The sequence below is a fragment of the Schistocerca americana genome, chromosome X, assembly GCF_021461395.2.
Source record: "Schistocerca americana isolate TAMUIC-IGC-003095 chromosome X, iqSchAmer2.1, whole genome shotgun sequence".
NCBI lineage: Eukaryota > Metazoa > Arthropoda > Insecta > Orthoptera > Acrididae > Schistocerca > Schistocerca americana.
Window position 1 is genome coordinate 933,711,673 of NC_060130.1, and position 26,317 is coordinate 933,737,989.

Consider the following 26,317-nt stretch of genomic DNA (forward strand, 5'->3'; position numbering starts at 1 on the left):
GAAGCTGGGATTACCCCCCTCCCCCCTTTCTGTTCGGCGGTCCCAGCTTCTGGTTTCTCAAGCAATCGCTGTTCGTTATTCTCCCACTCGTCCTTCCTATTGTATCCTGTTCCGAGACCATAGAAGTCGCCCACCTGATTCCCACCCTCGGCCAGGTTTACTGATTCGACTCCGCCTTGCATCTGTTCGCCATGATTTTCAGCTTCCTTCTTTGTCCCGGTCTCCCCCCCGGTCTCCCCCCGGTCTCCCCCCCGGTCTCCCCCCCGGTCTCCCCCCGGTCTCCCCCCCGGTCTCCCCCCCGGTCTCCCCCCGGTCTCCCCCCCGGTCTCCCCCCCGGTCTCCCCCCCGGTCTCCCCTCCCCTCCCCTCCCCTCCCCACGGTCTCCCCTCCCCTCCCCTCCCCTCCCCCCGGTCTCCCCCCGGTCTTCCCCCCGGTCTCCCCTCCCCTCCCCTCCCCTCCCCCGGTCTCCCCTCCCCTCCCCTCCCCCCCGGTCTCCCCTCCCCTCCCCCGGTCTCCCCTCCCCCCGGTCTCCCCTCCCCTCCCCTCCCCCGGTCTCCCCTCCCCCGGTCTCCCCTCCCCTCCCCTCCCCTCCCCCGGTCTCCCCTCCCCTCCCCCCGGTCTCCCCTACCCTCCCCTCCCCTCCGCACGGTCTCCCCTCCCCTCCCCTCCCTTCCCCCCGGTCTCCCCTCCCCTCCCCTCCCTCCCCCCGGTCTCGCCTCCCCTCCCCTCCCCCCGGCCTCGCCTCCCCTCCCCTCCCCTCCCCCCGGCCTCGCCTCCCCTCCCCTCCCCTCCCCCCGGCCTCGCCTCCCCTCCCCTCCCCTCCCCTCCCCTCCCCCCGGCCTCGCCTCCCCTCCCCTCCCCTCCCCTCCCCCCGGCCTCGCCTCCCCTCCCCCCGGCCTCGCCTCCCCTCCCCTCCCCTCCCCTCCCCCCGGCCTCGCCTCCCCTCCCCTCCCCTCCCCTCCCCCCGGCCTCGCCTCCCCTCCCCTCCCCTCCCCTCCCCCCGGCCTCGCCTCCCCTCCCCTCCCCTCCCCTCCCCCCGGCCTCGCCTCCCCTCCCCTCCCCTCCCCTCCCCCCGGCCTCGCCTCCCCTCCCCTCCCCCCCCGGCCTCGCCTCCCCTCCCCTCCCCTCCCCCCGGCCTCGCCTCCCCTCCCCTCCCCTCCCCCCGGCCTCGCCTCCCCTCCCCTCCCCTCCCCCCGGCCTCGCCTCCCCTCCCCTCCCCTCCCCCCGGCCTCGCCTCCCCTCCCCTCCCCTCCCCCCGGCCTCGCCTCCCCTCCCCTCCCCTCCCCCCGGCCTCGCGTCCCCTCCCCTCCCCTCCCCCCGGCCTCGCCTCCCCTCCCCCCGGCCTCGCCTCCCCTCCCCCCGGCCTCGCCTCCCCTCCCCCCGGCCTCGCCTCCCCTCCCCCCGGCCTCGCCTCCCCTCCCCCCGGCCTCGCCTCCCCTCCCCCCGGCCTCGCCTCCCCTCCCCCCGGCCTCGCCTCCCCTCCCCCCGGCCTCGCCTCCCCTCCCCTCCCCTCCCCCCGGCCTCGCCTCCCCTCCCCTCCCCTCCCCCCGGCCTCGCCTCCCCTCCCCTCCCCCCGGCCTCGCCTCCCCTCCCCTCCCCCCGGCCTCGCCTCCCCTCCCCTCCCCCCGGCCTCGCCTCCCCTCCCCTCCCCCCGGCCTCGCCTCCCCTCCCCTCCCCCCGGCCTCGCCTCCCCTCCCCTCCCCCCGGCCTCGCCTCCCCTCCCCTCCCCCCGGCCTCGCCTCCCCTCCCCTCCCCCCGGCCTCGCCTCCCCTCCCCTCCCCCCGGCCTCGCCTCCCCTCCCCTCCCCCCGGCCTCGCCTCCCCTCCCCTCCCCCCGGCCTCGCCTCCCCTCCCCTCCCCCCGGCCTCGAAGTATCATACAAATGCACACTTTGCTACAGTGTGAAAAATTCATTTAGGTTTCAATATGTTTTCCTTTCCTGAACCACGTTAGTTGACTTGCCTATTCGGTGAAGGAGATGGACTTTCGTCATTTACATATTAAGTTTTATAGTGGCTTTGTTTCTGATGCCTTTTATTTATTTATTTAGGTGGACGGCCTTAAAACAATGATGGTTATTGAAATATGTCACCCACTACTTCATGAAAATATCCAGGTAATTGTGGTACCAGATTGTGAAACTGCTCCAGTGAATGTTTTCTCAATGTTGGATGAATGTTTACCACAGAGGCTTCAGATATTTTTCTACTGCATCGGTGATGAGCATCTAAATGAGAAGGTGTGCACTGCTATCTTTTGTTCTGCATATATATTTCTAATACTTGGTTTTCTTACATATATTTGGTTGTGTTTTGTTAACTTTGCATAAAAAAGGACAATTTAACTCAGTTTTGAAAAAGAAGAAAAATCTTTATAGTGTAGTATGTGTCTCGGATGTAAGTTTTTTCAGTAGCAGTAAAAACTGTTAACCTAATGTCAATGTTTGGAAATATCAATTCGCCTTAAGGGGAAGCTTGGAGGGATATGTTACTCCATGAAGAGTTTATTGAAATGTGTATTCCTATAGGATGACTGTCCAATGCGTTCCACCCAATAATATCCAAACAGCAGACTCTGTACACAATTTATTAAATTGTCAATACTAAACACTTTTAAATAACAACAAAGTCATATAACTTACAAAACTTAACAAATGTTAAAGAGTGATCTTTAAAAACAATATCGGCGGCTTGCCACCATAAAATCAAGAACACTTTTACAATAGTGCTTTTAGAGTTTATCCAAAAGACAAAATCCAATAATAAGTTAACTTGTCATTACAATTTAAAATGATTTATATAAAAAAACTTTGAGAAAGATAATGGTGCTTGGCACCATAAAATGAAAGAAACGCAACACACAATCAATAAATATAATAACAAATAATAATTTGATACAACCAAAGGGCGAGGGCAACTCCCAAAGCAATCACAGACCGGCGAGCTCTCAACACTTCTGAGCCTTCCCTCTAGAAACGGTCCCCTAAATAAACCACTGAGAGCTCCCCGACATGCCTCCCACAACTGCCCATCACTTACGCACCTTGGTTATGTTCTGTAACACACGACAGATAATATCAACACAAGATAAAATTCAAAAATACAGTATAACATCCCGACAGCACATGATAACCACAGCGCCGTTAACTCGGGCGCTATTAATAAGTGCCGGAAGCCAACACACACAAATCTCAAACAATTCTCGCTTCCTAAAACAAAACAGTAAAAGCCAAGCGCACATGAATAGCCAAACCACAGTCTTAGAAGTGCCTTAACAACACCAAACGCAACTATTCCACCAAGTTAATAATAACACAGTAAAAAAAAATACGGAACATATCACATATACCAAGCATCAGTAATTCACTATGTATATACTGTACAAAACCGGCCTTCTTAGGCAGACTTTACCTAACACATTGACTGCCAAATGTACCATACATGAACGCAGCTAGTTGTCTCCAGGCCAGAGTATCACAGGACCCCACCGGACCTCCACATCAGACAGGCAGGAAGAACAAGTACGCCAACTCCAATTAATCACCACCGCATGGCCAGCACAGCAAGCACAGTGGCAAGTCACCTCCGCCCCAGACAACTCTGTTCATATTGCGAGGCACAACCACCTTAGCGCTAGTCACTAGCCGGTCAGGCAGAGGGAACTTCATGTTCCGTGCAATCCCCAGAAAACCAACTACCATCATACTTTCCGCCGGCCACCCCACACACACACACACACACACACACACACACACACACACACACACACACACACACACACACACGCCAGCAACGTCATAGCAAATCGCCACCGGAGCACCACCCGCACCAGGACAGCAAACTATAATCGATTACAGTGCGCGCTCTGAACAAGATCACAGGTTAGCGGCCTGTGCCATATCATATATCTTTTTGGCAGCTTGTTTTGAATTGACTGGTTCAGTCTCTAGCCTGACTTACTGAGCTTGCACTGGAAGTGCCAGGTCTAGTGGCCTCTGGATCACGGGGTCCCGGGTTTGATTCCCAGCCAGGTTGGGGATTTTCTTTGTCAGGGGACTGGGTGTTTGTGTTGTCCTCTTCATATCATCATCATCATCATCAGCAGCAGCAGCAGCAGCAGCATCGTCATCATTTGTGACGCCGGCTAGATTAGACTGTGTGTGGGAATTGGACTGTGTGTGGGAATTGGACTGTGTGTGGGAATTGGACTGTGTGTGGGAATTGGACTGTGTGTGGGAATTGGACTGTGTGTAGGCACTTATGACCACACAGTTTGACTTGTATCGTGAGCCTATGTACATATTACTGTTTTATGCATGCTTTGCCAATTTTAGATAGTTGTCACTAAAATCCAGCACTTTCAGTGGAGGTCCAGTCGGACAGACTTGAGAATGAACCAGCCAGTTCGGATCTAGTCGCCAAAAAATATTGGTTTTGGAATAAACTCTATGAAGTAAAAGGGTTGCTGGTTCAGGAGGAGGAGGAGGAGGAGGAGGAGGAGGAGGAGGAGGAGCAGCAGCAGCAGCAGCAGCAGCAGCAGCAGCAGTTTATTTGTTCAAGGATCATTTGAGAATAATATTAATTTTCGGCTAATACAAAGAGAAATATAAGTCATATATGCAGACATACACTGATGCACCAAAATATTATGACCACCATGCTGTTAAGCATGGTGGACAACCTTTGGAACACAATACAGCAGCAATTCTGCATGGCATGTATGCGACAAGTCCCTGGTAGGTTTCTGATTATTTGAGGAGAGAACTGGTGGTTGGCTGTGACCTTAGAAGAACCATCACATATTTGCCTTTAGTAATTTAGGAAAACCTCTATCACAGTGGCTGGATGGAACATAAGCTTCCATCCTCCTGTACAAACTACATTTTTAAGAAAAGTCGTATTTCATTTGCCTTCATACACAAGTGAATGTCCTCTTGTGGTCCTGACATTTATAGCCAGATATTTAATACCTGTCTGTATAACATCATTGTTTGGAGCACTGCCCAGAGCCGATTAGAGAGCATTTTCATTGCTAGAAGGTTTTTTTTTCTGACTCATTGTCAGAATAATCTGCTGTTACTGAACCCCTCCACCCTGGTGGATGGCAGAGATTGTCTCCATGAACACCCCACTCTTCATTGATGAACCTTGAAGGTCCTTGTCATTGAAACTGGGGTCTTACAGTGCTGCAGTTGGGACACCGGTGTATAAGGGACAGGGCCATTGTGGCTGCTAAGTTTCCCAGGGTACTGATATGAGAATACATGTTTCTGTTATTGTCATAGTCATTGCTGGTTTTGATAGTCAGACAACTACTCCTTAGTGGTTGCAATATTGGAAAGCCATGGCACCCTTTATTGCCTGTTATGCCGCAACAAGTCCACTCAGGTCTGGCAGAAGGTACGAGCCCAAGCCTGGGAGCCCACATGGTGAAATGGGAGTGTGCTCTGGGCTTGCTATGCTGCATTCAGCTGGTCAAACACTGTGCAGGGCCAGTACTTGGGCAAAATTTCAGACAGACAGTGTCAGTTAATAGGGAGATGCCATTTTTTTTGCATGTGTGCCTTAAACATCCGGTCATGTCCTGAGTGAGCGTTTTACAAGGGATTGCATGACAGAGCTTCTTGCTAAAGAGAGTTAAGTCAACTGACTGAAGTAAGTTGTCTGACGTAAATTCCATCAGGTACATAGAAATCGGATGATGGAGATAATAAATGTATGGTGCATGTCAGAGGGTACCATGTACTACTAGACTTTTCCTTTCCAGATCCACTCAGAGAGAGAGAGAGAGAGAGAGAGAGAGAGAGAGAGAGAGTTGACATTATATGCCTCCATACGTGCCTTAATTTCTCGAATTGTATCTTCGTTGTCCTTATGAATTATGTATGTTGGCTGTAGCAGGATCATTCTGCAGTCAGCTTCAAGTGTGGGTTCTCTTAATTTTCGCAGTAGTGTTCCTCAAAAAGATTGTCATCTTCCCTCCAGGGATTCCCATTTCAGTTTCCAAAGCATCTCCGCAACACTTGCATGTTGTTCAAACCCTCTGGTAACAAATCTGGCAGCCCGTCTCTGAATTGCTTCAATGTCATCCTTGAATCTGACCGGGTGTGGATCCCAAACACTTGTGAGTGCTTGAGAATAGGTCACAGTATAGTCCTAAAATTCCCCCAAAAGAACTGAAGTTGACCATTTGCCATCTCTATGATAATCCTCACATGCTTGTTCCATTTAATATTGCTTTGCAACATTATGCCCAGGTGTTTAAACCATGTAACTGTTTCGAGGAGGACACTACTAATGCTGTATCTGAACATTATGGGTTTGTTTTCCCTACTTATCTACATTAACTTGCATTTGGAGCCAGCATCCATTCTTCACACCAACTAGAAGTTTTGTCTGTCATTTTTTATCATTGTGCAATCACTCATCTTCACACAGCAGCTGTACACTACAGCATCATCAGCTTGCTGCCCATCCTGTCTGTCAGATCATTTATGTATATAAAAAATAATAGTGTTTCTGTCACATTTCCGTGGGCCACTCCTGACGATACCCTTGCCTTGCTGTTGAGGACAACATACGGGGTTCTGTTGCTTAAGAAGTCTTAGTCACTGTCATATCTCTGAACATATTCTGCATGCTTGTACCTTTGTTAACAGTCTGCAGTGGGGCACCACGTCAGATGCATTTCAGAAATGTAGGAATATGGAATCTGCCTGTTGTCCTTCATTCAGAGTTTGCAGTACATGATGTGAGAAAAGGGAATTTATTGCATTCAAACTCGGAATATATTCTAGAATGCTGTAGCAAACTCATGTTAAGGATATTGGTCTGTGATTTTGCAGGTCTGGTGTTTTACCCTTCTTATATACAGATTTAAAAAGGGAAATGGAGAGGTTAAAGTTAGATATAGTGGGAATTAGTGAAGTTCGGTGGCAGGAGGAACAAGACTTCTGGTCAGGTGACTACAGGGTTATAAACACAAAATCAAATAGGGGTAATGCAGGAGTAGGTTTAATAATGAATAGGAAAATAGGAATGCGAGTAAGCTACTACAAACAGCATAGTGAACGCATTATTGTGGCCAAGATAGATACGAAGCCCACACCTACTACATTAGTACAAGTTTATATGCCAACTAGCTCTGCAGATGATGAAGAAATTGAAGAAATGTATGATGAAATAAAAGAAATTATTCAGATAGTGAAGGGAGACGAAAATTTAATAGTCATGGGTGACTGGAATTCGAGTGTAGGAAAAGGGAGAGAAGGAAACGTAGTAGGTGAATATGGATTGGGGCTAAGAAATGAAAGAGGAAGCCGCCTGGTAGAATTTTGCACAGAGCACAACATAATCATAGCTAACACTTGGTTTAAGAATCATGAAAGAAGGTTGTATACATGGAAGAACCCTGGAGATACTAAAAGGTATCAGATAGATTATATAATGCTAAGACAGAGATTTAGGAACCAGGTTTTAAATTGTAAGACATTTCCAGGGGCAGATGTGGACTCTGACCACAATCTATTGGTTATGACCTGTAGATTAAAACTGAAGAAACTGCAAAAAGGTGGGAATTTAAGGAGATGGGACCTGGATAAACTGAAAGAACCAGAGGTTGTACAGAGTTTCAGGGAGAGCATAAGGGAACAATTGACAGAAATGGGGGAAAGAAATACAGTAGAAGAAGAATGGGTAGCTTTGAGGGATGAAGTAGTGAAGGCAGCAGAGGATCAAGTAGGTAAAAGGACGAGGGCTAGTAGAAATCCTTAGGTAACAGAAGAAATATTGAATTTAATTGATGAAAGGTAAAATATAAAAATGCAGTAAATGAAGCAGGCCAAAAGGAATACAAATGTCTCAAAAATGATATCAACAGGAAGTGCAAAATGGCTAAGCAGGGATTGCTAGAGGACAAATGTAAGGATGTAGAGGCTTATCTCACTAGGGGTAAGATAGATACTGCCTACAGGAAAATTAAAGAGACCTTTGGAGATAAGAGAACCACTTGTATGAATATGAAGAGCTCAGATGGAAACCCAGTTCTAAGCAAAGAAGGGAAAGCAGAAAGGTGGAAGGAGTATATAGAGGGTCTATACAAGGGCGATGTACTTGAGGACAATATTATGGAAATGGAAGAGTATGTAGATGAAGATGAAATGGGAGATACAATACTGCGTGAAGAGTTTGACAGAGCACTGAAAGACCTGAGTCGAAACAAGGCCCCAGGAGTAGACAACATTCCATTGGAACTACTGACGGCCTTGGGAGAGCCAGTCCTGACAAAACTCTACCATCTGGTGAGCAAGATGTATGAAACAGGCGAAATACCCTCAGACTTCAAGAAGAATGTAATAATTCCAATCCCAAAGAAAGCAGATGTTGACAGATGTGAAAATTACCGAACAATCAGTTTAATAAGCCACAGCTGCAAAGTACTAACGCGAATTCTTTACAGACGAATGGAAAAACTGGTAGAAGCCGACCTCGGGGAAGATCAGTTTGGATTCTGTAGAAACACTGGAACACGTGAGGCAATACTGACCTTACGACTTATCTTAGAAGAAAGATTAAGGAAAGGCAAACCTACGTTTCTAGCATTTGTAGACTTAGAGAAAGCTTTTGACAATGTTGACTGGAATACTCTCTTTCAAATTCTGAAGGTGGCAGGGGTAAAATACAAGGAGCGAAAGGCTATTTGCAATTTGTACAGAAACCAGATATAAGAGTCGAGGGGCATGAATGGAAAGCAGTGGTTGGGAAGGGAGTGAGACAGGGTTGTAGCCTCTCCCTGATGTTATTCAATCTGTATATTGAGCAAGCAGTAAAGGAAACAAAAGAAAAATTCGGAGTAGGTATGAAAATCCATGGAGAAGAAATAAAAACTTTGAGGTTCGCCGATGACATTGTAATTCTGTCAGAGACAGCAAAGGACTTGGAAGAGCAGTTGAATGGAATGGACAGTGTCTTGAAAGGAGGATATAAGATGAACATCAACAAAAGCAAAACGAGGATAATGGAATGTAGTCGAATTAAGTCGGGTGATGCTGAGGGAATTAGATTAGGAAATGAGACACTTAAAGTAGTAAAGGAGTTTTGCAATTTGGGGAGCAAAATAACTGATGATGTTCGAAGTAGAGAGGATATAAAATGTAGACTGGCAATGGCAAGGAAAGCCGTTTCTGAAGAAGAAACATTTGTTAACATCGAGTATAGATTTAAGTGTCAGGAAGTCATTTATGAAAGTATTTGTATGGAGTGTAGCCATGTATGGAAGTGAAACATGGACGACAAATAGTTTGGACAAGAAGAGAATAGAAGCTTTCGAAATGTGGTGCTACAGAAGAATGCTGAAGATTAGATGGGTAGATCACATAACTAATGAGGAAGTATTGAATAGGATTGGGGAGAAGAGAAGTTTGTGGCACAACTTGACCAGAAGAAGGGATCGGTTGGTAGGACATGTTCTGAGGCATCAAGGGATCACCAATTTAGTATTGGAGGGCAGCGTGGAGGGTAAAAATCGTAGAGGGAGACCAACAGATGAATACACTAAGCAGATTCAGAAGGATGTAGGTTGCAGTAGGTACTGGGAGATGAAGAGGCTTGCACAGGATAGAGTAGCATGGAGAGCTGCAATAAACCAGTCTCAGGACTGAAGACAACAACAACAACAACAACAACAACAACAACATATACAGGAGTCATCTGCACTTTTTTCCATTTGCTTAGGACTTTGTGCTGGGTGAGAGATTTACGATGTAAACTAAGGGGCCAATGCCATAGAGTACCCTTTGTTAAATCCAATTGGGATTCCATCCAGATCTGGCGGCTTATTTTTTTTCACCTCTTTCAGTTGTTTCTCAACACCAGGGATGCTTATTACAATGTCATCCATACAGGAGTGTGTGCAATGGTCAAATGACAATATGTTCTTATAATTCTCACGTGTGAATGATTTCTTAAATGTGGAATTTAAAACTTTGGCTTTTGTTTTCTCATCTTCAACTACCACACCAGACTGGTGAGTATAAGTGACTGGATGGCAACCTTAGACCCACTTATTGACCAGGATTTTTTTGGATTCTCTGCCAGATCCTTTGCTAAGGTGTGATGGTGCTAGTTGTTGTATGCTTTGCATCTAGACCTTTTGACAGGTGCATGACTCTGTGCTAACCTTTGCGTGTCATCATTTGTGTGTTCTCTTGTGAACCCAGAGTGCAACGGCATCTGCTTCCTCAGAATCTTCCTAATGCCATTGTTAAACCACAGTGGATCTTTTCCATCCTTTATCCAATTACTAGGTGCATAACTCCCCAGACCATGATCTAGAATCTGCTTAAACTTTGCCCATAATCCCTCTATGTCCATCATCCTAGAACTAAATGATTCCAGTTAGTTGTATAAGTGAGATGCTATCAACTGCTTGTCTGCTGTTTCTAGCAGAAACTCTCTTGTAGACTTCTTGACTGATTTATCAACTTCCATAATCATAGTTGCTATGATGTCATGATCATTAATCCTCATCTCTATACTGACACCATCGATAAGGTCCAGCCTGTGTGTAGCTACAGGGCCTAAGATATTTCCATTGCATGTGGGCTAACTGCGTGAGACAGTTTTTGGAAAACATCTTCAAAAGTACTTTGCAAGACTTGCTGTCTGCACTCCCCTGCAATGAACCCATAGATGTACCAATCTATACTCAGTTGGTTAAAGTCACCTCCAACTACAGTTGCTTGATTTGGGTATCTACACCCTACCAACCATAGACATTCTGTGAATGCCTATAGAAATGTCACAGCAAACTTGAGTGGCCATTAAAAACTTCCAACAGTTAACATGGTTTCACCTTGACCTGTTATATGCGACCATATAACTTCACTGTCACATTCTGTTTCAACTCAATTGAGACAATATTTTTGTCAACTGCATGAACACTCCCTCTCGTATGGCTTGTAACGTCAAATCTGTCCTGTAGATAAACATTCCATGGCTCGCTAAATATCTCGGAGCTTTCTGTTTTGGGTTTTAGCTAACTCGTCTCCAACTCTCCAATTCTGATGACTAACTACATGTTTCTAACTACTTCTCTGTCTTCACCGTTCTCCGATGACTGACTCTTTCTGGATACTCCACTTTGGAGTTTAGTTTCACTTTCCCCTCCAACTCCACCAGTCCTTGGCATCACATAGCTTCGAAATCTTACTGGCTACATGGTGTGTTACTCTTCAGATATCTTACAGAGGATGAGTGGAGGGTTTGTGAAGCTGTTCCCTAAAGGCACAGGACTGCATCCTAAGCCTTTAATTGGATAAATGATGTAGCATCTCTCCCATCACAAGCTCTGTTTGTCTTCCTGTTGCAGTGCTCTCTCTCTCTCTGTCTTTTGTTCTTTCTTTCTTTCTGTCTTTCATTCTTTCATTCTTGCCTGTCTGCAGCTCATAGTCTAGTGGCTAGCTTTATTACCTCTGGATCACGGGGTCCCAGGCTCAATGCCCGGTTGGGTTGGAGATTTTCGCTGTCCAGGAATTGGGTGTTTGTGTTGTCCTCATCATTCCATCATCATTCATGAAAATGACTAAATTGAACTGTGTACAGATTAGGAATTTGTATGGGCACTGATGACCGTGCAGTTGAGCGTCCCACAAACCAATCGTCGTTCTTGCTCCCCTGGTTTCTAAGACCCACTCGGCTATATTACTGATTTTTTATCATATGAGGACTGCCTTCATTAATTCTATTTCCATATGTACCCATTATCATTTGAGGAGTCCCTTCATAAATTCTGTCACATAACTTTTTGTGTTATTGTCTAGCCCTTGCTTCATTATGTCTGTCACCCAACTTGTCTGTCACCCTATCTGTGTCTGTTTCTGCTGTGTTCCAGTTCTGTCTTTACTCTCAATATTATTTTGTAGTTAACTGCAGTGTTGCTTACAAGCAAGTATGTTTGCGTGGCTGTCCTCCACAGCAAGCACAGAAATATTGGTTTTGTAAATAGAAACTGCCTTTTCTTGCTGCACTGTAATTTATTTGTCCCAGACGTGATTCGCCTTTTTTTAATCAAGGCTCTTCAGTGAGATTTGGAATGATACAGCTGCTCAGAAAATGTTCATAAAATACAAAATCAGATCTGTATAATCTGCAAAATAAGAGGTAAATTATGAGTTATTTAAGACACATTGGCAGCTTGCAAACACCATTAATAATTTGACAGTTTTCTCCCATCTGGTCAACAAGGTTGAAAGGCACACAAAAACAGCTGCCCAAAGAATGGAAACAGTTCATAGAAGAAAGATTAGTGAAATCAAAAATCTCCGGACATACATTTAAAAAGTAAAGAAATACAACTGTTGGAGAAAGGACTAAAATACAATATAAATGCAGAAATAGAGGAAGTTTACATAGAAAATCTAATTACAGAAGCAGAAAGTGTAGTGACAAGGGAAGATAGGAATGAAAACAGCAGTGTCAATATTGGACTAATTAGAAAAGTAGTGAACCAACAAATCCCTGATGTAATAACCAATATGAAAACACGACAATACAAAATCAACAAAAGCATAGAAGCTGCAACACTCAGAAAACCTAGGGAAAAACTTCAAAATAAAAATGTTATCATTTCGAAAGCAGACAAGGGGAACACAATAGTACTTACAGACAAAGAACAATACAATGAAAAACCACAAGACTTCCTCTCACAAATAACATTGCAAAATTAAAATCAGACCCAACAGACAGATTCCAGACAAAAGTAAAAAAAAAAAAAAAAAAAAACACACTGAAAAATATAGTCGTAGTGAATAACACAGATAAAAGATTAATTCCACTGCACCTATCCTCTGAAGCCAACCAAAGATCCACAAACTGCATCTTCCTCTGAGGCCAATGGTGGATTTCAGAAAACCCCCCACTTACAGGCTTGCAGGACATGTTAAAATTACTGTCTGAAAATTTCAAAGTACAAGAAGATAAAACCATTAAAATACTACACAGCTAATACAACAAATAAGATATAAAAATCCCAAATACAGCAACACTCATTTGATGTAGAAAACATGTATTCCAACATACCAGTACCAGAAATGATAGAAATCATAGAAAACTTGTAGTCAACTCTCTTGTGAACAGATTAATGAAACACATGACTGAAGCTCATAACAGATCAAAATTACTTCCAGTTCAGTAATGAATTTTATTTACAAGAGGATGGATCACCAATGAGGTCCCCAGTTTCAGGAGCCTTAGCAAATGTTTTCACACTGAAGAGCCAAAGAAACTGGTACACCTGCCTAATATCGTGTAGGACCCCCTTGAGCACACAGAAGTGCCGTAACATGACATGGCATGGACTCAACTAATGTCTGAAGTAGTGCTGCAGTGAATTGGCACCATGAATCCTGCAAGGCTGTCCATAAATCCATAAGAGTACGAGGGGGTGGCGGTGTCTTCTGCACAGCACATTGTGAGGCACCCTAGATACGCTCAATAATGTTCCTGTCTGGGGAGTTTGGTAGCCGTTGGAAGTGTTTAAACCAAGAAGAAAGTTCCTGGAGCCACTCTGTAGCAATTCTGGACATGTGGGGTGTCACAGTGTCCTGCTGGAATTGCCCAAGTCCGTCAGAATGCACAATGGACATGAATGGATGCAGGTGATCAGACAGTAAGCTTACGTACGTATCACCTGGCCGAGTCGTATCTAAACAAATCAGGGCTGCCATATTACTCCAACTGCACACACCCCACATTACAGAGCCTCCACCAGCTTGAACAGTTCCCTGCTGACATGCATGGTCTATGGATTAATGAGGTTGTCTCCATACCCGTACATGTCCATCCATTCAATACAATTTGAAATGAGGCTCATACAACCAGGCAACATGTTTCCAGTCATCACAGTCCAATGTCGGTGTTGACGGACCCAGGCGAGGCATAAAGCTTTGTGTCATGCAGTCATCAAGGGTGTACGAGTGGATCTCCAGCTCCAAAAACCCATATCAATGATGTTCCGTTTAATGGTTCACACACTGACACTTGTTGATGGCTCAGCATTAAAATCTGCAGCAATTTGTGGAAGGGTTGCACTTCTGTCACACTGAACGATTCTCTTCAGTCATTGTTGGTCCCATTCTTGCAGGTTCTTTTTATGGCGATGTGGTGTGCGTACTGTAAGACCTTCAGTACACACACCATCAGATCAAAAGGCAGAGCCTGTTTTTAAGGCCTGAGAATTCTGTGACAAGCAGTTTATGAATGTTTACTCAGTGCTTAGAATACAGCAGGGAGGAGGTTTGGGGGCGGGGCCTGACAAGTGTTGATTGGATGACACAGTTACAGTTGCTTATAAAAAGGGGCCTCTGCTGCAGTCGCACTTTTTAGCAGGGCCGAAAAATGAAGATCAATAGTTTGTTTTTTGTTAGTAAATAAAAATTTGTGCTGTATAGGAAGATATGTAACTTCCTATTACCATGAATTATTGTAAGAATCTCTTTGTCGATCTGAGAATAATTTGGTCATATTCCAAAGTTTTTTATGTGAGTGTGATCAGGTGTTTCTCGTCATGTGGTGGCTTGTGCGAGAACGCTGCATTGGGTTGCACTGATTGCTGGTGTCAGGCACAACCCTAGCGTGAAAGTAGCTAGGCAGGATAGACAGAAGGCATCCTTTTAATTTAAGGAAAGCAGCTCAGAACGTTTGCATTTGATACCCTTTTTGTGTGGGGGTGTATATGCCATTTGAGCTACTTGGAGGAAGAATGTACTATAATAATTAATACTGACTTAAGTCCATTAATATTTCTAGGCTCAGTCACATTAATGATGGCTTCTGTATGGTCTGAAGTCAGTGTCAGATTGCTCTGGCTTAATATAGGGCCCATCTTCTTAATACTAGGCTTGAAAAATTTGCACTTGTCAAGCTGGCCCAATTTTCTGTAAGTGATTAAACAAATTGTACAGGCTCCTTAGGTACTTTTACTGGGACAATGATGTCATTTAGGTAATTTGCGCAATCAGAGGTAGTTTAGACAATCTCAAACTAGACGATTATACCAGTACATGGCAAACGGTGTATTTGGTATCATAATCTGCCATGATTGTGCAGCTAGAAATTATTGTAAATGAGAAGGAATCTGCAAGGATAATTTTAGAAAAATGTTGGCTCCAGCAAATTTTACCAGTAATTGCTCCATATAAATTATTGGTTACAAATCGGTGTGACATAGTATTACCTGTCATCTTGAAGTTGCCATATATTTTCATATTTTGCTATCAGAATTGAAAACCGTCAGTATCACTATCACTGACTATTGGAAATGGGCTTGATGACACCAGGTTCGTGGAGTCTGTAGAGTTCAGCCCTGGTGATGGCCTGGAAAGTGAACATAATTGAGCTTGCACGATAAAACTGGGCAATGAGGGAAATTTTAATGCACTATGATCCTTGGAAATGTTTATCACAACTAAAACCTAGTTGAAAGAGATGTCTGTACTTCTGCACAATTTTTTCAGGTCTTGAAAGGAATAACCGAAAGCACTAGATTAATCTGGTCATCAGTTGTGAACCTTTGTGTTGTAAAAGCATCTACACTAAAAGTGGTAGTTGGTACTGGTTCATTTACTATACTAGTATACACTTTACATATTGCATGCCTTCCTTGGGCATTCAACTGACGCCATAGTGCGATTGTGTGGCCACTGTTAATGGTTACCTGCTTTTGTGGCATCTGAAATATCAGGGAACCAACACAGTCATACACAGATCAGTAAGTGATACCGCTGCTCTTGTGTCTACCAGTATCTCCACTTGCTGGCAGCTGATGACCAGTGTAATTATCAGTAATCCAGAGCTCAACCAGTTGCAGGCACCTTTCTGACGGTGTATCGAGCCTTGGCATTGTGTGATATAGACTGCCATTGCTGGGCTCGTTCATTGGCTAGGCGGCTGGACGAGTTGCATCACGTACACACAGCTTTACAATGTGGACATTGGTACCAGCTGTGTTTATCATAGCACTCGTGGCATGATTTGGTAAAGTGTAATGTATTAGTATCTGCTAACAGCTATGGCCTGGAGTTGAGATGTCATAAGCTGTCAGTTTTGCTGGATACTGATGACAATCATTTGAATCTCTATCTGAAGCGCTATCGGAGATTGTGGTGAGTGCAGCCTAATCACGCATTGCCTGTATACCAAGTAACAATGACACGATTTGTGCTCGAACTACACAGATGGTGTTGTTGATGAAGTAACTTCAAATGGAGTGGCATTATGAAGCACTTATCTAAGGGAAGGATCACAGGGGCTGAGAGCCTTGGAATGTACTTTGATATTTGACCCAAGATGGATGGGCACACCCCATGTAAGTGATTCAGAATACATAGAAGCAAGGCACTTCGACTGTTTGTAGTCTGCGTGGGAGCAGGATGACCAGGTCATGGAAGTTGGAAGATGCCAATTTTCATCTCGGTATCCGTCAGTTGTTTCATTGTTTCTTGTTTTTCTGCAGATTTTAACTTGAGAATTCTAAGTAATTCCAGGCTATCTTTACAGATGCCTGAAGATTGAATCTCGTGATTACAAAATCCATCACAGTGTAATTTGAGCATCAGTATTAATGAGACAGGTGAAAGCAGTGGCATATACAGAAAAATCTCAAGAAGGGGGCGCTAAAATAACTTGAGCTACCTTTACTTTTACTGTAATAAAAAATAATCAACTCACATGCAAAGTTTAAGAAAGTTATATTTAAACTGATTATACACCTATACAAGACAACACCATCTTATGATATAAAAAAGTTAAAATTGTGGTTCTCTTCCTTAAATGATGAATTCTATGCACCTATTCTTCCTGGCAAATAGGTTAATTACATTGACAAATATGATGACGCGAACATGCGTGCTACATAGGAAAGTTCAACTACTCATAACTTGATTCAGTCAAGTCAACTGACAAAAGTAACGAACGAATAGCGTGCGGGTTGAATGGCGGGGGCGGCGCGGGTGGCAATGTGGGCGGCCCTGCAAGGGGGACGTGTGTGCCCCCCATATGTATCCACCAATGGGTGCCAGTTACCATGCCATTGATTTGGTTTGTTTATATGCCTCTTGAGGGATAAGTTATTATGGGGAAGGATGTATTTGGTCAGGAGTGTGTGGAATGAGATGAAATGGATGGAGTGAGAGGGGAGACGGTGAGAGGGGAGCAGGAGGCAGAACAGGCATAGCTCAACAGTGGCAAGGCCATTGGGATGGAAGATATTGAATAGGAAGATGGTGTCAACAATGACAAGGAGGGACCCAGGAGGCATTGGGGTGGTGATGGTTGAGAGGCAATGAAAGTAGAAGTTTATTTCCTTGATACGGGAAGCTGTGGTCTGTGTGATGGTTCGGAGATGTTGGAGATGAACAAGGGTTAAGATTCTTTCTGTGGGAACACAAACCAGCTACAACAGGGCATTTAGGGTGATGAGGTTTTGGATTCTGGGATGCATGTAGAATGTGAAGGTATGTGTGAGGGGTGGGTAGCTAGCATGAGAACAGAGATAGATTTGGGGGAGAGATTCCAGAATGAGCCAAGGTATTGGAGATCAATATGGACTTACGGGATAGGATCCCTGTGGCATGTCTTTCAAGTGGAAGAGTTGGACAGTTGACAGCTAGTTTCTGTCAGATAATCAGTGTTTTTCTTCACAACAGTGGTAGAACTTTTGTCTGCGGGAGGGGGGGGGGGGGGAGTAGGTAATCAACTTAGGGCCTATTTTGAGCTTTTAGTTGGCTGCTCTTTCCTCTGCTGAGAGATTTGTGTGCTTTTTGTAATGATGTAGGTAAAGAGGGTGAGGCCATGTTGGAGGCGAGTAATTCCTGGAAGGTAACCAGGGGGATGTTGGTGGAAATGTGGGATGACCGATCGCCTTCTTGCCATTGAGTACTACCTCTCCCAATGTAATACAAATTTGAAACCCACCATCTCAATCCTAGCATACCTGATCAACAGTATGACTCATCCGTGAGTTCCTTCTGCATCAGGAGGATCCTTCTCACTGCAGCTGCAGTAGCCTACTGACAATAGCACATGTTCGTGTTGAGTACACCCTGCTGGCCGATCCGCAGCATGCTCTGTTTGCCTACCTCACTACCACAGATGCTTGCAGGTGATGTGACAGCCACCACCAAAGTGTTGCATTTCCTGATGGAGACCAGAGTTTATTTTAAACTATAATACTGATTTTATTCTAATTTGTAATATTCTTCCACTTCCAGTGTTAGGGGTGGTTGTGGGATGAGAGCCTTCCCATTTGGCGGGTACCCACCATGCAACCTCTCACCTTGTTGTGCCTTTAGACCCCCTTAGGCAAGATGCCACCTAGGTTATTTCTACTTTCTTTTACCTATCGTGTTACATCTACTGTCATGCCGTTTTAAAGTCTTTGACTTTCTCATATAATTTGAAAGCCACGTCTCTCTTTATTTTTGCTTTTTACCCTTTTTGCATGTTCCTGTCATGATAAGGACTGACTTATGACCCAGTAGTTCAATCTCTTAAACTCATCATCATCATCACTCTAACCGGAATTACATTGCCTTTCAGGGGAAGATATGCAAACAAATCTGTGGCATGACCATTGGTACATGCAAGGCCCCTCATATGCCCATCTATGGGCAATGCGGAGGAAACTTGCATAGCCACCAAAGATCCTAAATCCTTTATCTGATTCAGGTTCATTGAGGGTATTTTTGTGGTCCATCTGTATCCAGTGCCACACACTCTGTTCTCATTTCTTCACGGCCTCAACACCTATCCTATCAATTATGTCTGGTCTTCCTTAGTCCATCGTGCCACCTCCTCGGAACCAACCTCATTCCCTCTGATGGGTCCAAAAAAACACATGTTCATACCAAATCCATCCACATTTCCTCAATTTAAATATGAAGTCTCCCTCCATTAAAAAATCTCTCCCATACAGTTTGGCCACCAACAAATGCATATCTGTAGTGACAAGTACAGGGTTGGACAAAAGTATGGAAACACTGTGAGGAATGTATGCTTGAACATAATGCAGATGCTAACAAAGCCTTTAGATTTCACTGGCCAGGAGCAGCATCTGTGTAATGTCCTCAATACATTGAAAGTGTAGTCTTGGTCCATTATGTCAGAGCTAAGTGTATTTTAATGTGGGCAAATTGTTGGTGCTTGTATGGTGACTGCTTCCGTAAACAAGAGCCCTGGAGTGTTAGGTGTTTCAAGAGGCACCATATCAAAGATTTATTATGTTTTTGGAGAAAGTGGAAAAGTGTCATTCATTAAATCGCAATTTGGATGCACGTGTGTATGTTGAATGATCGTGACAGTTGGTAAATTGAAGAGGATTGTGATGAAAAATCAGAAGACCATAGCTGCAAAAGTCACTGCAGAACTGAATGTCACACTCGCTAACCCTATCGGTACCAAAAACACACAAAAGACACAAGACATGGACTGTGGAAAAAAAAATCATTTGGTTGAGTGAGTCTTGTTTCACACTTTTGCAAATTTTGTCCGAGTTATGTGACCATTTTGGCTGATCAGGTCCATTCTATGGTGCAATGTTTGTTCTCCAATAGTGATGCTGTGTTCCAAGATGATAGGGCCCACATTCACACAGTTCGCATAATTCAGAACTGGTTTTGTTGGTACAAGTATGGATTATTGTATCTATCCTGGCCTCGACAGTTACCAGATCTCAGTACTATGGAGCCTCTGTGGTTTACTGTGGAGAGAAGTATGCATGATCACTATCCACCTACAACATCATTACCTGAACTTGTGACTAGTTTGCGGGAAGAATTGTATGAGATTTCCTTGAAAACCATGTAGGACTTGATTTATCACTTCCGAATGATGGGAAGCTACATTGAATACCAACTGGTTTCCTACATTTTGCTAGACACTGTAATGTGTGAGGTTTTTTTTTTTTTTGGTTTTTCCTTATTTTTTCCATTCCTTGTAAATCCTTGACAAGTATGCTGAAAGTCTTACTAAGGCCTTCGCATACTGCCGCTACCCTTCGAACCTAGATCACAAACAGCACTTTGCTGTTTTTATGACTTGTCATAGTTTGAATGAAACTCAAATTTATTGGTGAATGCTTTCGAACATAGTCTTCAGTTTCAAATCGGTACCATAGTTCTCATCATGAGTATCATCATAATTTAATAAAACATAAATGAAAAGCTTGTATTTATAATTCCTATATATTTAGCTTCTTGAATTGCTCTGCATTTCTTCTAGTGATTTCATAAATTTAATAGCTATGAAAGTTCTGTCACTTAGTTCAATGACATAAAAAATACATTTATGATTAAACACAAATCTGAACAGTTATTTGCTTATTTTATACTATTTTTCTCTTAACTTGACTAAAAAAGGATTGATTAATAGGACATATTCTGAGGCATCAAGGCATTGTCAGCTTGGTAATAGGGGGAGAATGAGGATAAGAGTTGTAAAATGAGGCAAATACAGCAACAAAGTAAAAATGGATATAACTTGCAGTAGTTATGCAGATATGAAGAAGCTTGTAAAGAATAGACTACCATGGAGTGCTGCAGCAAACCAGTCTTTGAACTCTCCTCTGCTTCCTGTCATTTCTCAGTTGTTGGTGATTATTTCATCACTTTTGTCATAAACAATTTATGTCCACACAATCAGTCTCTGTAATGCTGCATACATTGTTATTGGTACCAAAATAACCATCTGCATCAGCTGCAACAATGAAATTTTTACACATTTAACCAAAAAATACATAACTGGAACTATTTACACTGTATAAGCATTCAACAGCCTGGACTTGACACACATGTCAGAAGATTCAATCCAATGGAGCACATTGTCGGATGCTTAATGGAAACATTTGATACCACAACGGAAACATCTTTTAGGGCACTCACTTATAGAGTGGCTCATTGTCTGAATATCACTACAGTCACATGTATTGTTGGAGCAGAAGTCACATTTGTGCATGCTGTATTAGCAAATACCTTCTAAAGTCTGGAATCTATTGAGTTGTACCTATATACCCCTAGGATGATAAGAAGCCAGGAACTTAAATGCTTGGGTTGTCGATGAGTTTATGGTTCTGGGTTTTCGTGGCTTGCCACTGAAGTTTCCATTCACTGTCATTTCCAAGGCGGAGAGAGGATTGATTCATTTTTAGAAACTGGCTGACAAAGGTTGTAGAGAGCCACCTTTCAACAAATGTCAGCTGGACAGACGCTAGATGGTGTTGGTAGCAAACATATAGGTGCAGATATGACTGTACCAGTAATATTTATCATGGCTGCATTCAAATGACTGTCAGTTTTCTACACATGAACATTGTGGAGCCAAACTGATAAGTAATAGTCTTGCTGCTCCTTTCCTGTGCTGCAATGTCTCATCTGTCGTTCCTTTCCTTGCTTTCTTTCTTATGGTGGCAGCCTGTGATGTTGACCTGGCTTCTCACTATGTTCTCCCTTCCTCTTTCAGTCACCATACTTTGGCTGAAATATTTTATGGTTCCATTTTGGGTTTGACCTTCATATCCAAATGTTTCTGTAATGTGGACCAACTGGGGAAGAACACCTCAAATAGTGCCTACTGCATGCAGTGTTAAAGATCACCCGCACACAATACCTGCATAGGCTCTTATTTGCCCTAAAATGCCAATGCAGTAGCCAATTAGATGTGGTGGGGTCATTATGTACCCTCTCAATTGAGCTCCCATGGCAACATAGGGGTTGCACTGCTGATGCCAGAGTTGCTAGCTCCCCCTGCATGCCAATGAGTAGATGCCCATCTTCCTTCGGCATCAGGATTCCTGGCAACAACCATTGTGCCAGATGGCCTTTGCTGCAGCTGGGTGGTGTCCGTGGGGAGAGCCCTTGATCGGGGAATGTGGCATTAGGGCGGATGTTTTGCACATGAAACATATTAAGTTACACCAGAACAGTGGGTGCTTTGATCCGGCTGTGTCTTCAGGTAGGAATTGAAACTTCAGTGCTTTCCCTACCTTGGCTACCCCATGGGAAGAGAGAAAAGCTAGACATCAAGGAGCAAAACAATTTATTCAATACTTTATATGCCTGAACTGATGGGGATACTTTTACTGTGATAAAGCCACTATTTTTTGTGGAGCATATTGAAGATAAATCTGGAAAAGTTGAGTCATTAGAAAACTGTGCAATTGATTGCTATTGAATAAAATCTCTTCTGCTGCACACTCTAATGCTCTTCAGACAAGTGAGCTTCTGGGTGACATACTGTTGACCATTGCCCCACACAAGGCTTTGAACATGGCGCAAGGAATTGCCTTACGCTGAGATCTTATGCTCCATACAGACGAGGAGCTACGGGTTAATCTTGAGTGGCAAGGGATAAGTTTTGTTCCACGTGTCTGGAAAGGCCCAAGGATAATACAGTAGATACAGGTGCCTGTATTGTAGCTTTTGCAGGGAATGTTCTTTCAGAAGTAGTTAATCATAGTGTGCAGGTGTGGTGTGAAACCTGAAGCCCCACCACCCATGAGATTATGGTCATGTCATCCTGCTGCACAGCAGACACAAGATGTGCTAACCGTGGACAATCACGTCATGAAGGTAGTCCTTGCGAACAACCACCTTTGTATGTCAATTGCCAGGAACACCGCTCTCTATGTTCACAAGTTGCCTAGTCTTCAAGAAAGAAAAGAAAATGCAGGAATATAGATCTGTGACCTCTTATGTGGCTAATAAAAAATATGAACCTGCATCCTATTGATATGATGACCATTTATGCAAAAGTCATAGCCATCATCCTCAGTACCTCAGTTTTTTTGAAACCCTTTCTCCCACCACCCTCATCACTCCTGGGGCAGCATCTTTGAAAACCAATTCCTGCACCTGGGCAGAGGAGCAGCTTTGTCTTTTGACATCTATTGGTAACAGAGCTCTCTCTTGTGATCCCTTTCCCCAGAAACTCACAGCCCAGAGGCCCGACACCAGCCAGTGACTAAAGGAACTGTGACCTGTGGGTCACAGGTTGTCCACTCTTCATCTGTCCCCAAACTTTTCGAGGATAGGTTCTCACAAGAATCCCAGCCACCAAAGGCTGTGGCAGTGGAGGAGGAGGAAACAATTTGGAACAAGGCTACTCTGGTTAGCCTCTAGGCAAACGAATCTTCACTGATGCAGTCATTCTGGGATAGAACCAGTTCTTGCTGCTTCATGGCTAACTTGGACATCCATATCCTAATCATTCAGTGGAACTGTAGTGGATATTACCATCATGTGTTGGAACATCATCACCTTATTTCCTCCTCTTCTGCAATTTGTGTTGCTCTAAAAGAAACATGCTTCACTGATGAACATTTTCCAATACTCTGTGGTTATCATGCATTTATAGGAACGATGCTGGCCCTGAGAGAGCATCTAGAGAGTTTGTACATTGGTTCGCACAGATGTGGTCAATGAGTTGATTCCCTTGCATACTACGTTGGAGGAAATAGTGGTGAGAGTGTTAATGACCTCATTGATCACAGTTTTCAATCTTTACACACCTGCTGACAGGCTACTTACTTGAATTGAGTCGACCAGCTTAATCCAACAACTCTGCCGCGGCCCCCCCCCCCCCCCTCGCTTTTTCCTACATGGGGATTTCAATGCACACAACCCCTGTGCATTAGTATCACTTCATTTTCTACTTGACCAGCTTAATACTGACGATGATGCTTGCCTCAGTGATGGTTTTCCTGCACTTCAGTGCTGCCCATGAGCTGTCTCTCACAGCACCTTTTCAGCTGTCAATCTAATCACCTCTTCCCCCAGTCTGGTGGCTTCATTGCATTGGTCACTGTGACAATGGCCATTTTATGGTGATCTTGTTGTTTCCACATTGCTGGCTTTGAAGGGCCAACTGGCAGTTGTATGCCTCTGCTGTTACATTCCCCCTGTCTCTATCAGACTGCATCAACAAGGTTGTGCAAAACATCTCTAATGTGATGACCAATGTTGTCGGCACTGCTATTCCCCTTTCTACAGGTCCCATCCACTGCTGGCTGGTGCCATTGTGGACTGAACACATTGCAGTAGCTCTTCTGGACTGTCAGAGAGACCTACAATATTTCGCGTGACATCATTCACAGACCTGTTTCAAGTGACGCCATTCACAGACTGGTTTTAAGTGACTTTGTGCTAAAGCCTGCGATCTAATGAAATGTGGTAAGAAGGAATGCTATGAGTACTATGTCTCCACCTTGGGGACCTGTGCCCTTTCATCCCAGGTGTGGGGCAAGCTCTGTAGTCTTCTGTGCTGCCAATGGTCTTGTCCTACAGACTAGGCTGTGTACCGATGGATAGGTTCTTGCAGAATACCTTGCTACCCTTTCTGCAATAGCATTGGGATCATCCTCTTACTGGGCCTCCTTTCTACTGCAGGAATGATGAATTGAAGACACAATCCTTTGTTTCACCCCCTGCCAAGCTCAATCACATAAAGAACTATTCACTACTTCAGGTTCTTGCCTCATCCCTTCAGTATAGCCCCAGGCCCTGATAGAGTTCATAATCAGGTGATCCAACACCTGATTGTCACCAAATTCTACATCTACTCAGGGTCTTCAACTGTATTTGGCTCAAATGTGCCTTTGCGATGACAAGGCAGTATCGTCATCCCAATCCTTAAGCCAAGTGAAAACTCAACATGTCTAGACAGTTACAAACTGATTAGCCTCAGCAACATGCTCTGCAAAGTACTTGAAAGGGTGGTTGCCCACAGATTATGCTGGTTTAATGAATCTTGAGGTCTTTTGTCCCCCTGCCTGTGTCTTTTCCGGGAGGGATGATACACAACCGACCATCTGGTACACGTGGAAACAACAATGTGACAGGCTTTTGTCCTCATAGAAGTCTGTTTTTGACTGCTTGGTGGCATCACAGTTTACTTACCCTGCATAACTGGGGCTTTCAAGGCTGACTACCAGTTTTTATTCATCAGTTGTTATCCCACTGGTTGTCCAGAGTTGGAGTTTGTACTTCACTCACCTCTCCACATGTCCAAGAGAATGGCATCCCACAGATGTCTGTGATGAGTGTCACTCTCTTCCTTATTGCCATCAGTGGGCTAGTGACCTCTGTCGGTCACCCAGTGCTGTATGTCGACAACTTCTGCATTTGGTACAGCTCCCACTCAGTAGCATTGGCAGAATGCCAGCTCCAAGACGTCATCCAGTGGGCCTCTGAATGGATCCTTTCTCTTGGTTTCCATTTCTCTCCTACAAATATATGGGTTACACTTTTCTGTTGTACCATGGTCCGTCCTGACTCAGAGCTCTACTTGGGTACCCAGTACTTGACAGTTGTTGTGCAGTCCTGTGTGTTTGTAAATAAGAATCTGGCTTTGATATCCCATATTCATCAGCTAAAGACTAGTTGCAAGGAGAAGCTTATTTCTCTCTGCTTCCTTGCCCACCCCTTTCGGGGTGGTGATTGTGCTACTCTTCTCTGTATTTACTAGGCCCTGGTCTCTTTCTGTGTTTACTGGGCCCTGGTCTCTTCCTGACTGGATTATGGTGTCAGGTTTATGGCTGAGCAGCACCTTCAGCTTTGAAACTGTTACACCCAGTCCACAATTGTGGAGTTTGTCTGGCCAGTGGCACCTTCCAGACTAGTCCCATAGGCAGTCTCATTGCCGATGTGGGATCTTATCTCTTCACTCTCAGTGGTACTAATTTGTGGGCTGCTATGGAATGTCCATTCCACAATTCCCTGAACATCGCATGTATCCCTTTCATTTTGCATAAGACGGGTATCAATGTCCTTCAGTGTCCTGATACCTACCCCCTGTTGGGATTATGAGTTGGTGGTAGTCCTCTGCCAGAATCGCTCCCTCCCCCCTCCCCACTCTTTTACACTCACCCCCTTCATTGGTGCCCAATCCTCGAATTAGGACCGATTTATTTCAAGCTTTTAAAGTCTGTTGTCCTCGTGACCTTTCGGCTTTTGATATGTTTGGTTCTTCAACAGTCAGGGTACTACTATCTTCTACATTGACAGCTCTAAAACCATGGGTAAGGCAGGATATGCTTTTACATTCCCTGTTTTTCAGGAACACAATTTGTTGCCAGGGACTCATAGGGTTCTTATACCAGAGCTGACAGCTGTTAACAAGAGCCCAACACTTTATTGAATGGGCCTCCCTAGACCATGTTTTAATGTATAGTGATTCAGTGAGAAGTCATCAGGCCATTGATTGATGTTACTCTTATCACAGTGTTGTCTCTGCTATTCATGACATTCTCACTGAACTTAGTCGTACTGACTG

The 26,317-nt window shown here is 44.5% G+C and overlaps 1 protein-coding gene across 3 annotated transcripts in view; it reads left to right on the forward strand.

Annotated features, from left to right (window-relative positions):
- Positions 1-26,317, forward strand: part of LOC124555766 (dual serine/threonine and tyrosine protein kinase-like) — a 335,619-nt gene that overhangs the window by 77,738 nt on the left and 231,564 nt on the right. For all 3 annotated transcript variants that reach the window (XM_047129810.1, XM_047129811.1, XM_047129812.1), the window contains one exon: positions 2,050-2,238. In XM_047129810.1, the coding sequence (XP_046985766.1) occupies positions 2,050-2,238 (189 nt within the window). The remainder of the gene's footprint in view (positions 1-2,049; positions 2,239-26,317) is intronic.